Below are 13,663 nucleotides of genomic sequence, written 5' to 3' on the forward strand. Positions count from 1 at the left end.
CAAAAGTTGCTACAATGAGTGATCCTAAAATCAAATTTGATTTAGTTTCTTAGATCTCACTCGTGTCTCACTGTTTACTCCGTGTGTTTGTAATGGACACCTGTGTGCTGTGTGAATGTTTTCCAGGCAGTGAAAGGAGAATATCCAGGATGCCAAAGATGGCTCCTGTCCATTTAGACATCCCATTCTCAAACAGCTTTACTCGAGGAGGTGAGTGGTTTTCTCTGTTTCCTGCTCAGCACTTCATGTGCGTCCTTGCTGCCTGGTGAAATATGAAACACCAGAACTGTTACAATTACATAGTTATTTGAAAGAAAGTGAGCAAACAGGGATTTGTGCTTTCTGCATCTCTTCAGACACACCATACTTTAAGGAGTTGTGATTACAGCGTACATTATGAGTGTTGGGTAACCTCTGAAGCATTACTCCCCAGACTGAAAGCATCAAGCAGCTATTTGCTGGTTATCTTTGGGGCCATCTGTACCTTATAGCTATAAACGTGCATCCAATTTCAACTTCAAGAAATATAATTATGTGAAATTTAAGGATTTATATCTCATAAGAGAAACTTGGGGCTACATTAACTGCATTAACTGTGACCCGTATTTCTTGCCACGTTAGCATTATTGTAACTTATCAAATAAAAGCTTAATGTACCGTCAAAGCTGACACATCGCGATGAGTGCTCGAACTGGAATGTGATTTCTTGGAAACAAAGTGTCCGACGTGTTAGTCAGATGAAGGTCAAATATTTTAAGGCGTCGCTGAAACTGTGAGTCATCTTTTTTTTTCTTTTTTTTTTGTAAATGCCCTAAAAGGATGACACAGGGTTTTACTTAACCCATCGCTATGTAACGTCTTCTCTTAAGATCCAGAGGATTTGCCATGCAAAACTGTGCCTTGAACTTCATGTGAATTTAATTACTGTTTTATTTGCATGTGTTATCTGCAAAAGCCCCAAAAAACAAGCTTAAATACGAGCCTTTTGTCTTCACGCCATCATTTATAACCAAACCACAAACAATCTTATTCATGCATGCAACCATCATTCACTCGATCATTCGGAATAAATAATAGCCGATCCTCATTTGCATGTTTTAGTCTGTAATCTGAAATCTTTGGTAGGGTTGGTGGTCGTGTTGGTTCATTTGATGTTGACGTGATTTGTGTTTTCCATACCCCCTCGCCCTGTCTCCTCGACAAAACATCCACCCAGTGCTTGAGTACAGAGATAAACTGTTCACTCACTCAAACCAAAAGCCTGCCAGTAAGGAGAAAATCCCCAATCAAGGTATAGTGATATTGTTCCTTCTCTCCTCTGCCAGCACTCATAACAGCACCTCTCGTCTTCTTTAACACTCCTAACCTACGCAAATGCTCACTAACCGCGCCGAGGGTCACAGTGCACTGTGCTGCAAATGCCTCACAAAGACCTTCTGGGACGCAGTGCTAATCTTCACTGACTTTGTGGGCACTCCTCTGGGAGCTGTGGTTTTTCACAAACCGAAGTGGTGGCTCTAATGTGGTTTTTTCCATTGTTAATGTGTTGGCTCAGCAGGACTAACTGTGGTCAGTCAGCGGCAAGTTAAGGCTGGGGGGGGTGAGCTGTTTGTTATGGCACAACAAATCGTGAATCACACAAAATGAGGCCCCTGCGATCCTGCAGTGTAATAAAGACAGCTTGAGTATTCTGTAAGCCTGACTCAAAGGAGTAGGATTTAGTTGACGAGTAAAGATCTGAGATGACAATTCTTAGATATTTTGCATGTTTAGACAAGTGGTGTGTGAGCAACTAGTTATGTGTAGTTTTAATTGGAATAAAGTGCGCTTATATAGAATAAATATGGAGTTAATGATGGTTTTTATGCTTTTCTCTCCAAATTTGAGCACAACATCATACAGCAGGGGTGTCAAACATAAGGTCCGGATTAAAAATCCAATCCAGCCCATTCAATGGTTTTGAAAAATTACATTAAAATTAAATGACAGAAAAGACCCTGTCGCTATCTGATACAGAAATATCATTTCGTTTTTGTCACAATAGGCCCACATTTTTTTAAAAGAGGGCATTTTCTGTGAATTAACAAAAAGTTTCTGTTTAATAATTAAGAGGGCTTTCTGGGACCTACCAGAAGTTTTTCTGTAATTTCGCACAATTACTTCTTAGTAAATAAATAAGCGCTCGTTTTCTACAGCAGCATTTCTTCATAACTCTTAGACGTAGTGTTGAACTTGCAGTTCTTTTATCTCACATTAAGATACCTCAGGGATTAAATGCGTAGTTAAACATCTTTACACTGAAAGGAAGGAGAATTTCACAGGTCTGACCCACTTTAGATCGAAGTATGTGGCCCGCAATCTAAAGTGATTTTGACAATCCCTGCTTACAAACACCTGGAAATCCACCGCCAACGGCAGCAGTGGCCAATATTTTGGGGCTTCCTATTCTGTGCTCATTTTGTTATTTTCGAACATATAAAATAAACTAAATCTAATTAAAGTAAAATCATTTTGTCAGTGGAGCTCAGACTGTAATGGCCCTTGCTTGCGTATGAAAATGCACAATCTGTTTACAGGGTTTACATCTGAACATCTGGGCTGTATTCATTCATTCATGTTTAGTAGTATTTACTAAGATTTAAGATTTCCATCACCTTCTGTCTGCTGGTCAAATCTGTGCTCGTAGTTCTGGGCGACCAGAGTCAAAACGAGCTAGCCGCGTCAAGGACAAGAGCAGTACTTTTTATTACGTTTCATCTTCAGCCTGGAAAAATAATCATTTAGAATTACTGTTCTAACTTTGGGCAAAGCTTATTTAACTGCAGCTTAATGAGGAGACATTTTTAAGATGGGTATTCAAATAGAAATTAACTTTTATTTTTCACTAATTTGATTCAAAAAGTTGCCAAGCAGACTATCTGGAAACTATTACATTTCAGAAGTGACCACCCCAGCAGTGGTGATGACGTGGTTTGATTTCCTGTTTGTCTCTCAATCATAAAAGGTCTAACCAACAGTCAGCAGGTATGTCAGTCAGGTGGGAACAATTACATTGTTGATCTTGTCTGAAGGAAAAGAAAACGGACAGCTTGTGTTCGGTTTTCATTGTAAACTTTAATTACGAAGCCCGTCGGTTTAAACGTGCTGAATCGAGGCGTCGCTGAAACTTCACCAATTTATGCTCTTGTATAATTGACCCGGCTACAGCAGCTGACAGTTGTGGTTTGATAACTCCGCAAGTGCAACTGAAAAAGGCCTGAAAGTGATTATTGTGAAAAATCACGTCCTTCTGGCAGTGGTTCATGCTGCTTGGAAGGCGTTGCATGCTGTTTTCAGAGAAACACCATCTAGACTTGTTGACTTGCTAAAAATTCCAGCAACTTCTGCTTCTAATATCCCAGCACATCCGACTCTCAGAGCAGTCGCTTTGTTCATGGACTGAAGGAATGAAGGTGTTTACATAATAGCCGTTGTACTGCTGTGCATGTAAACGTAGCTCGCATGTCATGCGCTGTTCATCATTCGGTCTTAGTTTGTTTGACAGCATGTGTACATCTCTGGCATTCGAACTAGCCGGCTCATGCATGTGTGTGTGTGACTTCTGTTCGCGTGTGTGTGTGTTTGCAGGCATGTGGGCCAGCCTGCGCTCCAGCAGCAGACTCGGTCAGCATCCGCTGGCAGCCGACGTGGGTGCCAGACTAGCAGGGAAGGATCTGGCACCCCCTGCAGGGAGCCACAGTCTGCAGGCTCAACTCCTCAAACATCAAGCAGCCCTTTACATCTTCGGGGAAAAGTCACATCTAAGGGTGAGAATGCAAACAAAGCGGCCGGAGACTGAGAGGACATGTTTGCTATGAGTTGTTGTAGTATATCGTTTTATATTTGCACTCAGTGGCCTCTTTTATGAAACCTATAATGTTTCTTACACTGTCATATGTGTTAAATTATGTTTTATTGGTGGTGGTGTAGTAGATGTGTAAAGGGGTATAATGAAGTCCAGTAGAACACCACTTTTAACAGAGACCCAGCAGTCAAAATATAGTTAAATTAAACACTTCTGAGGCAACATAAATGTTGTAAAGTCTGTAGAGGTGGAGTTAATGGATGGTTCAGTGACGTAGACCATCACTGAACCATCTTTCACCTGTGATGCCACAAGTCTCTGTCAATAGTATTCGTGGCCGTTGATCAGAGATTTTGACAATGAGGCTGTGCTGTTTATAAGACTAAGGGGGATCTGCAGTCACACCGAAGTCACCTGGATGAGTGGATGAACAGTTTCTCTCACTGAAAACGCTTCGTTCACATGAACAGATTAACTTTCCTTACCTGGATTATTGAGCGTGCATCAAGACACGGGTTTTCTAGCTCATGCTACTTGCTGTAAAATGGATTTGTAAAACATTGCCGTTTGTCTGGAGTTTTCAGGCCAGGTTGTCTTGCACAGGAATAGTTTGATGTATCAAAGGATAATTGTTGGTTTAATTCATGTGGAATTATAAGGAGAAAGTCAAAAACTAGCACATCTGATGAAACGGTTTGTGTTTAAACTCACAGAAACACTTAATCTTATGCATTTATGCAGTTTTCACTTTTTTTAATCCAAGTGTGCTGATTCAGTGAAATAGTACCTTTGCTGGGATGACTCAATCAGTTTACCAAAAGCCTACAATTACAAAGACTCACCTGTGCCAGTACAACTTGTAATACAAAGCCTCTGAGAGGTGTGTTATAGTTTTGGCGTCCGATAGTCTGCTGGTGTTGTTTTTGGGTCCAAATGACGTAAATTTTGTCATCAGACGGTGAGCGTCTGTAACAGGAATGACTTCTCGCCCGTGGAGTGTGCAGCTACCCGTGTCCTTGTCTGCAATCTCTGCTTGGCTAGCTGTTCTTTCATCCATAAGACACAAGTAGAATGACTTCTGATCTGCAGGAGAAGCCACTGACGTCAGCACTGCTCCCCTCCTTTTAACAGTTACAGCATGCAAGAGGTTAAAGGCAAGTCTATAAATGCGAGGCGAAGTCCACCACAGTGCAGGACAGTGCACGAGTGCGTCACACAGTTCAGTTTGTTTCTCTATTTTTCATTCACGCATCAAGAAACATATTTCACACACCGTTGAAGCATGCCGAGGAGCCGTGTCGACTAAAAACATCTTGCGCTTCTGCAGTTTGCACGATTCGCAGTTTTATAATTCTTATCTATTACACACTGGGCTGCGCTCAGCACCTCAGTTCATCCACGGTCTGAAATGAGCCGTTTTATTTCCTTTAACTTTGATATAAAGGCAGCGTTTTTAGTGGCGTGCTGTATCTGTTTTTTGTACTTTGCGCACACTGTTGTATTTTTCTCTTAGTTGAAATTTACATTCCTCTGTCTGCAGGGCCTCCGAGTGGACTCCTCTCTGAACTGTGAGCTGGTGCCAGTGGACTTTGCAGACACACGGCAGGTGAAAGCTGCTTTTAAAAAACTGCTGAGGGCCTGTGCTCCAAGCGCCACCTCGTCGGACTCGGAGGACTCCTTCCTCAAAGCCTTGGAAGACTCCGAATGGATCCAGCAGGTAATGAAACACACAAAGCATGCCATTTTTATGATCTGCAAACAGACAGCATTCAGGTCTAGAAACCATCTGATCTAACGCGGGAGTCTGACTCTTAAAAGCGTGTGAGAATGACCCATCGGTCCACTCTTTCTCTTCATCCTGTGTATCAGATTCACATAATGGATAAATTATGTGAATCCTCTCTGAAGCCATTTTCCCAAGAGAAACAGATTTACAGCGATGCAGTGGGAGGAGACCCCTTATCTTGCTGTTTATCTGATTGACCCCCAGCGGCCTTAAATTGAACATATTCCACACGGTTGACAAATGCTATCTGTGAGAAACAAGAAGGCAGTCTACTGGCAGACCAAACATGGCAGTATATGCACAGAGAGGATAAATGTTGGGTCTGTGTTTAGCATATTTGTTCACATGCACATATGTTGGCCTCCCGCAGCTTCAGAAGATCCTGCAGCTGGCGCTGTTTCTGGTGGAGCTTATGGACAGTGGCTCATCTGTTCTGCTCAGCCTGGAGGACGGCTGGGACATTACCACACAAGTGAGAAAAATGCACCAACGCCATTCATAAAAAATACATAAAGAAAACGGGACAGATGTGAAGAAGGGCAAAATATCCAGAGGGAGGTTTAAAACGGTGCAAGATTTGTCCTTTAGATATTTTTCCACACATATAGATTTTCTAGATACAAACTGGAGTTTAAAAAGTTGTTATTAAAGTTTAATTACTAACAGAAAATAGGTGACAGTTTACTTTATTATGAGTAACTTTTAACATTTGTTTGCAAGTGTAGTGGGTTACATATTTGCCCAACCAGTGAAAGATCCCCATCAGGAAGGGCGTCTGGGGTAAAAACTCTCATTATCAGCCCTCATCTGCACTAAAGTGGGGACAAAGTGTTCAGCGAGGATGAAAAGAAACGCAGAAATGCAAACTCATAGGTGTAAAAAGGATCCAGATGCAGCCGCACAGTCATTCAACCGCTAAACACAGGGCGGGTATTTTGAATGCCATCAACCCTTCTGCAATCACGGCAAACTAGAGATCATTCAAAAGTACTACTTATAATCTCAATTCATATTCTGAATGGACTCATTCTAATTTAGCGTTTTTCTACTCCACCTGAGTGCTCTACTCAAAGCACTTTACACAGCTGAGCTATTAATTCAGTGTGTTTTGCAATATTACGGCAATGTTGTCTCTTTGACTCCGATGAACAAAGTGCTTCAGAGCTTTGGAGTATCCTTTTTAAAAAGAGGCTAAATGTGAGGGGGAGAGGGTACCTCTGAACTTCTTATGTATCTCCTGCTGTCATTCTAGACTCACAAATTAAGACTGAAAGCAAAAAAACACGTTTTGTAACACTTAAATGTGATTTTTGGACATTGATCACATTTTTAAGGATTCCCCACGGACACCCACGGCATCCGTTCAGACTGCACCTGCTTCTTCTGGCCGTTTCACTCAGTTTACTGACTGGTGATCCGACTGTGTTGATAAAGTGAAAATGTTTGAAGTCTCGAGGCCTTATGTCATTGATTTGTGCTGATTTAATTCATGAAAACTCATAGTTTGTTTAGATCCTGATCAATTCTCGGTGTCCGTTTGCTTCTAAACTTTGCTTTTCTTCACATATTTGCTCTCTGAGCTCATATTTTCCATGCTGACCTGCTAAAGTGCACATGTATGGTGTTGCAAGTGTGTGTCCCTCAGATGTGTTTATGGGGTTTGTGCAGCCCTGAGCTGCTGTTTAAAAGTATAATTTGTGGATCCCTTACGTGTTCGGCCCAGAGCATCTTTCTCCACGGGCCACCGGCTCCAACTCGCCAGGTCCAGATCGACCCGCACAGGCAAATGGGCTCCATATGCTCTGGCTCTCCTGCCATGGACCATAGACACCCAGCAGGCAGGATGCAGAACCATCCTCGCTGCCTTTCTGAATGCTTCTTTCTTTTTTTCGGTTTCTTCTTCCTGTCTTCTGCCATTCTGCCTTTATACGCTCTCCCCTCTTATTCCGCGCTCACTTTTTAAATCCACTCTTCAGTCTGCTGCAGGGGGGCTCATTTCATTGCTGGGTTGCGGGGGGCTTTTTCTACCACTCAGGGCTGGATGTTCTTGTAAACCCACGGGGAAACCATACACTGTTCTTCCCGCTCATTCCACACGCGTCAGGGCTCATTAGCCGTCTTGGAGAAGACGCGGGCAGGGAAGTGGGCCAACCAGATTGCATGTGTAGACAAGCGATTCTCAACTGGTGTTTCGTGGAGTGAGCTCAAGTGTGCCTGAAGCTCCAGCGTTATATAAATGTTATTGATAGCAGATGATCATTTTAACATTGCACTGTCAGATGAAGGGTCATTTTTAGATTGCATTTAGCTTTTTTAGGGGGGGATAGAAAGCAAAATCATGCCATCCAGATTTCTTTTTTTAAACTAAAGTGTGTTAAATTGCAACCATCCATGACAAGTGGAAAAAACTAACGATATGCACAGATGTGGTGAAACAGCTGCCACTTTCCTTTAGTGATAAGATGTTTCAACATCTAATTTATCACAATGTAAGGGTTTTAAACTTATATATGATAAAAATATTAAATAAAAGTAGGTCGTGTTGTAGGTACTGGCAAATCAGGCACAGCATTAAAGCCATCAGGCGCCCTTCATGTCACCAGAACAACCCAAGATTAAAGGTGGGATCACCACTCAGACCTCCTTTATTAGTGTCTGTGGTGAGGCGCAGTGTCCTGCTAGAAGAGGCTGCAGTCATCGGGGAGGATGTTGTAGTGGGAGGTACCTGTTAAAGCAGCATATGAGTGAATGGGGGTTCCTCTCCTTTGTGGCTCATCAGTCTGTATGCTAGCAGATACAATAAACACAATAGAAATCTGAATTTTCATAGCTATACCTGTTTCTTTTACCTTCAGATTGTTCATTTCATAAATTCAACAAGGTACTGGTGATTTTGGTCCATATTGACATGATAGCATCACACACTTCCTGCAGATTTATCAGCTGCAGATCCATCCCGCTGGCATGAAGGGGCCAAAGTGCACTAAGAAAATTTCCTCCACACCATTAAATCACCAGCCTGAAGGCAAGGCAGGATGGATCCGTGCTTTCATGTTTTTACTGCAAAATTCAGACCCAATCGAGACATCGCACCAGGTCATGTTTTTCCAGTCTGAACTGTAGCTTTAGTTTCCTGTTCTTATCTGAGAGGAGCAGCACCTGGTGTGGTCTTCTGCTGCTGTAGCCACTCCACTTCGAAGTGTGAGGTGTTATATAAGGATGACCTTTTGCATGCCTTTGTTTTAACAGGCAGTTATTCGGGTTACTGTACATTATCACACGCTTCCACTTACTGAAGATTTTTCTCCTTTTGGAAAAATTCTCTGTAAACTCTTGAGATGGTCGTTTGGAAAACTCGCAGTAGATCAGCAGTTTCTGAAATACTCAGATCAACGTGTCTAACGGTAACAACTACGCTGCTCTGAGTCATTTAAAATACCCTTTCACCCACTTCCGATGCTCTGTTTGAACTTCAGCAGGGCATCTTTACTACATGCCTAAATGCACTGAGTTGCTGCCATATGATTGGCTGATGACATATTTGCATTTGTGTGTGAGATAAATTACATCGAGAGCACGATTCAATCAATCAATTTTTCTTACTTACTAAGAAAGGCTAAATGCATCTCACAAAACGGTCATAAAATGTGTTTATTTCTCAATATTTCCAGAGGAGCAGCTCTGGCTGAGATGATAGAGCAGGTTGTCCACTAATCCCAGAGTTATCTGTGATGTGAACAACATGCTCTTACACTGCAGGGTGTTTGTTTGTTTCATTCAAGTTGAACTTGTGTATTGAGGGTTTTTCCTTAGCCAGCTTCTCTCTTCCTCTCGGCAGGTTGTGTCCTTGGTGCAGCTGCTGAGCGATCCTTTCTACCGGACTCTTGAGGGTTTTCAGGTCCTTTTGGAGAAAGAATGGTTGTCTTTCGGCCACAAGTTCAGCCAGAGGAGCAACCTGAGCCCCAGCAGCCAGGGTAGCGGCTTTACGCCCATCTTCCTCCAATTCCTGGACTGTGTGCACCAGGTGAGTCTCACTTCTGCCATAGGTACCACAGGTACGCTGAACCCTGATCTCTGCCCCTGCTACGTGACTCTTCTCCACTTTTCCCCTCATGACTGGATGTCATTCATTGCTTGTTCGTGAGCTCATCACATTCCTCGAAAAGTGAAAAGGTGAGCGAGGGGTCAAAGCGAACGATTCTGCTGTCAGTAACGGTGCATTGTTTTAGTTTAGCACTTTCCAACACGGGACGTGTAATCACAACAACATATTGGACCCGGGGAGTGAGCAGCGAGGCTGCTGCACAGATGGTCCATGAGTACAGTGATCAGCATTGAGCTGTATGTACGTGTTCACGTGTTTCGGCATTTCTTCACATTTTAGTGCTTGTTTACAGCCGCATGTGGAAGATTACAGTTTTGGGGATTGAGAGTCTCTAGGAAGGCTTGCGTGTGCTTTAGGATTTGGGGGAAGTGGGCTGGGGGGGAGAGGGGGCTCAAGTTAAGAATGAAACACACACAGATGATTTCCGGAGAACCGGGTCTGTTCTGAAATACTAACTTTAGAGAGTGCACTGGGTGTTTTTTGTGTCTCCTCGGGTCACACAGGCCCACTCCCATACACTTACATCAACACATAGTTTCTGCATTTGTCTTTTGAAACCGAAGGCTTGGCAGCTAAGACGGTTTGGCAGGAACCCGGGGGTCTGGAGCGCTATAAACGAGGGGTGAAGCAGGGGATTCGGACAAGAGCTCAAAATAGAAGTGCCTCATCTCCAAAACAGCTGTTGTTTTTGCCAGCAGACCCAGGTGGCCTCAAATTTTCGACACCGTGATTGGCCACCTCGCACCGCTTGATGGGAACCGTGGAGCAGCAGTCATGCTGGCTCAGTCTGGATTGTGTCTGACGGCGATGATATCACTGACCTTTGCCCTCACAGAGGCGGGAGAGGTTCTTTCCTGTTTCCGATTGGTCATTTATACACTGGATAGATGCGACGTCGCTACACGGGGACACGGTGCAGCTGTCGCCCACACGCTGACCTCCTTCTAACTGTCTTTATCCATCTTTTCATATCCTTGCAGATTTTGGAGCAGCATCCTCTGGAGTTTGAGTTTAATCAGTATTATCTGAAGTTCCTGGCTTATCATCACATCTCTAACCGCTTCAAGAACTTCCTGTTGGACTCTGACTACGAGCGCTTGGAACACGGTCAGTGTCCTTTAACCAGAGGGGATCTTTTATTTTCTTCTTCTCTAAAAATGCTTTGTTACACAGAATTATGAACCTATGGTGGTTTCCTTAACAGTCACAACAATTTTATTGATTTGAAAAGATTCTTGGCCCCTCTTCGTCAACACCACTTCCCTGGGTAGCAAGATTCTGGCTTTTCTGTCACTGTAAATAAAGGAAACTAGATCTCTGATATGAATGCACACAGCTACCCAGGAAGCTGTTACATCAGTCAAAACAGTAATGGCTTCACATCCTCGTCAGCTTATCCTGTGTGTTTTTTTGCAGGCTTGTTGTTTGAGGACAAGGGTGATAAGCAGGCCCGGAGAGGCATCTGTATCTGGGATTGCATCAACAGGATGCACCGGAGGAGTCCCATCTTCTTCAACTATCTGTACAGCCCCTCTGAGAATGAAGTGAGTGTTTCCTTCAAGTTTCTGTCCTTCACCTTAACCTATACATCAGGCAGCTATAGTTGATTCGTGCAGCTGTGGATCCAGAGAAGGATGTTTAGTAGCCAGAGCCTTCAGCATAAGCATAACATGACTATGAGGACAGCAGTGTCACACACCTGCTCTCCTAAACTTCTGTTTGTGAAGGCCAACCAATCAGAAAAAGTGAAACTGGTCTTAAAAGAAGACGAGCACCGAGTGTAGGCTCATTTTGAACTATGAATCATTTAAAGTATTCGAGGAGGGTCCAGATATAAAAGCTGGATAGCTATAAAATATTTGATTAGGCTACTTAAAAATGTTCTCACCTTACTTTACCATGTAAATCTGGGGTGTCAAACAAACATTAGATAAACAATTAAATGCTTTTTTACTGTCTGCTATAGAAATGTATGCTTGTTACAATTGGTTTACATCAGAAACATACATAATTACAGGACAGTGTATGCATGAGCTAACAGAACTTTTTGTGTCAATTTGCACATTTATTTCTTACAATTTAAGCCCAAAGAGTCGTATTGACACGCTTTTCTTTAACATGTAAAAAAAAAATCTATTTGTTTGTTTGTATATAAAGATCAATGGGTTAAATGCGTAGTTAAAGTGCTTTACACCAAGAGAAAGGTGAGTTTCACTGGTCTGACCAATTTAAGATCAAAGTGGGCTGAATGTGAAGTAAAATGAGTTTGACACCCCTGATGTAAATGATCAGGATACTTCACCCACTGCAGGATAAAATACGGGTCAGTGATTCCTCTACCTCCACGTGGCATCACACAAACATTGCTCGAGGCTTATTTGCCGTATTGGATTGGATCGCAGCCACCAGTTGCTAGGGAACTGTGTATTCTCCAACTGGTTGGCAGCGGTTCCTGGAGCAGGTCATCCAAGGTTAGTGGTTCAATCCCTGGCTGCTCCAGTTTACATGCCAAAGCATTCTTGGGCAATGTACTGAACCCCGAGTTGCTCCCTATGCATTTATTGGAGTGTGTGTAAATATTAGATAGAAGGTACTTGGATGTCGAAAAAAGTGCTTGTATGAATGTGTGTGTAAATAAGATAAAGCATTGTTAGTGCTCATGTGCTGATAAAAAGCTCTGTAGAAGAACCAGTCCATTTAACACTTGACCATTTACTTTGACAGCAAACGTAAGCAAATCACCCTCAAATCTCAACTGCTTAGGTTGCTAACAGATTGCCACAATTGCCTGTAGTTTTTCATGTTTGTTTGCCAATAAACGTTAACTACTAGCCGAGCAAGCGTGATGCAAACAAGAAATGTTACATGGAACAGGTTTTATATAGCACTTTATACAACTTGCCTCCTTTATTCAAGCACTTTTTAAGCCTAAGTGCTTTCTATCTAACAGTCACACTCCATTGAATGCATGTGAGATCAATTTGGGGTTCAGTATGTCCCCAGGAAACTTATTAATGCAGACTGGAGCAGAAACCAGGGATCAAACCACCAACAACCTTCCAATTAGTAGATGACCTGCTCTACCTCCTGAGCAACAGGTTTGCCTTCAAAGTAAAAGTTGCTCCTCAGTGCTGCAGCCAACATGTTTTTACTTTGAAGTCAAATGGTCTCCATTCCTGGTTTGTGTCAGTTTTCATAGTTTCAGGCCGAAGAGCAGCTGGGGACGGTGTTTGTAGACAAGTCTGTCACTTCGTGCAAACTAAGATGGCAGCAAGGTGTAAGAAGCCAAACCAATCACAAGGAGGTTTTTGCCAGCTGTTTGTGGAATGCATGTTTTTCCCTGGTGACATTCGGTTGCTAAGGGGCTGCAGGGCTGCATGTCTGGTGCTTTAGAATCGTTTTCCCAGCATTTTCTCAGCAACCAGATGCTTGTAGACGAGTCTGTAGTCCTGTGACTGGGGCCTTGTTCCCTTAATGGAATGATGGAAAATGTTGGAAAGCTATTGTCACATGTAAGCAAAACTTTAATCGGTAACTATGGTATTGTGGACCTTTAGTTTATATTTTCTTCAGAGACTGATAGAAAAACAAAGTTCCTGTAAATGATGTGACACACTGAGAACTGGATCAGATCTCCTCACCGAAGAAATCCTCGTCATCTGTAGGTCTGTGGTTACACCACATGCAAACATAAATATACAAAAATAAGATGAGGATTAGTGTTTCAAGGTTGAACGGCATTAATAATAAAATTCTGCCGTGTAGCTGACTGAAAACAAATGTTCCAGCCAAATCCTGAGTACTCACGGCAAATCGTTCGCCTGTCCTATCTTGTAGCCTGTGCACTGATCAAACATGTTTACAATAATATTTTATTTTTAAAGTACGCAGCGCTCAAACGTGCTACACTTGGATGTTTTGGCTCCTC

General features: G+C 42.7%; 1 protein-coding gene across 3 annotated transcripts in view; it reads left to right on the top strand.

Moving 5' to 3' along the window:
- Positions 1-13,663, top strand: part of sbf2 (SET binding factor 2) — a 106,442-nt gene that overhangs the window by 85,899 nt on the left and 6,880 nt on the right. For 2 of the 3 annotated variants that reach the window (XM_004543161.4, XM_076883018.1), the window contains 8 exons: positions 127-210; positions 1,217-1,291; positions 3,628-3,806; positions 5,385-5,561; positions 6,001-6,102; positions 9,469-9,654; positions 10,716-10,842; positions 11,152-11,279. In XM_004543161.4, coding sequence (XP_004543218.1) covers positions 127-210; positions 1,217-1,291; positions 3,628-3,806; positions 5,385-5,561; positions 6,001-6,102; positions 9,469-9,654; positions 10,716-10,842; positions 11,152-11,279 — 1,058 coding nt within the window. The remainder of the gene's footprint in view (positions 1-126; positions 211-1,216; positions 1,292-3,627; positions 3,807-5,384; positions 5,562-6,000; positions 6,103-9,468; positions 9,655-10,715; positions 10,843-11,151; positions 11,280-13,663) is intronic. The other variant, XM_004543162.4, reaches the window with a different exon arrangement.

Source organism: Maylandia zebra, linkage group LG1 (assembly GCF_041146795.1).
Source record: "Maylandia zebra isolate NMK-2024a linkage group LG1, Mzebra_GT3a, whole genome shotgun sequence".
NCBI lineage: Eukaryota > Metazoa > Chordata > Actinopteri > Cichliformes > Cichlidae > Maylandia > Maylandia zebra.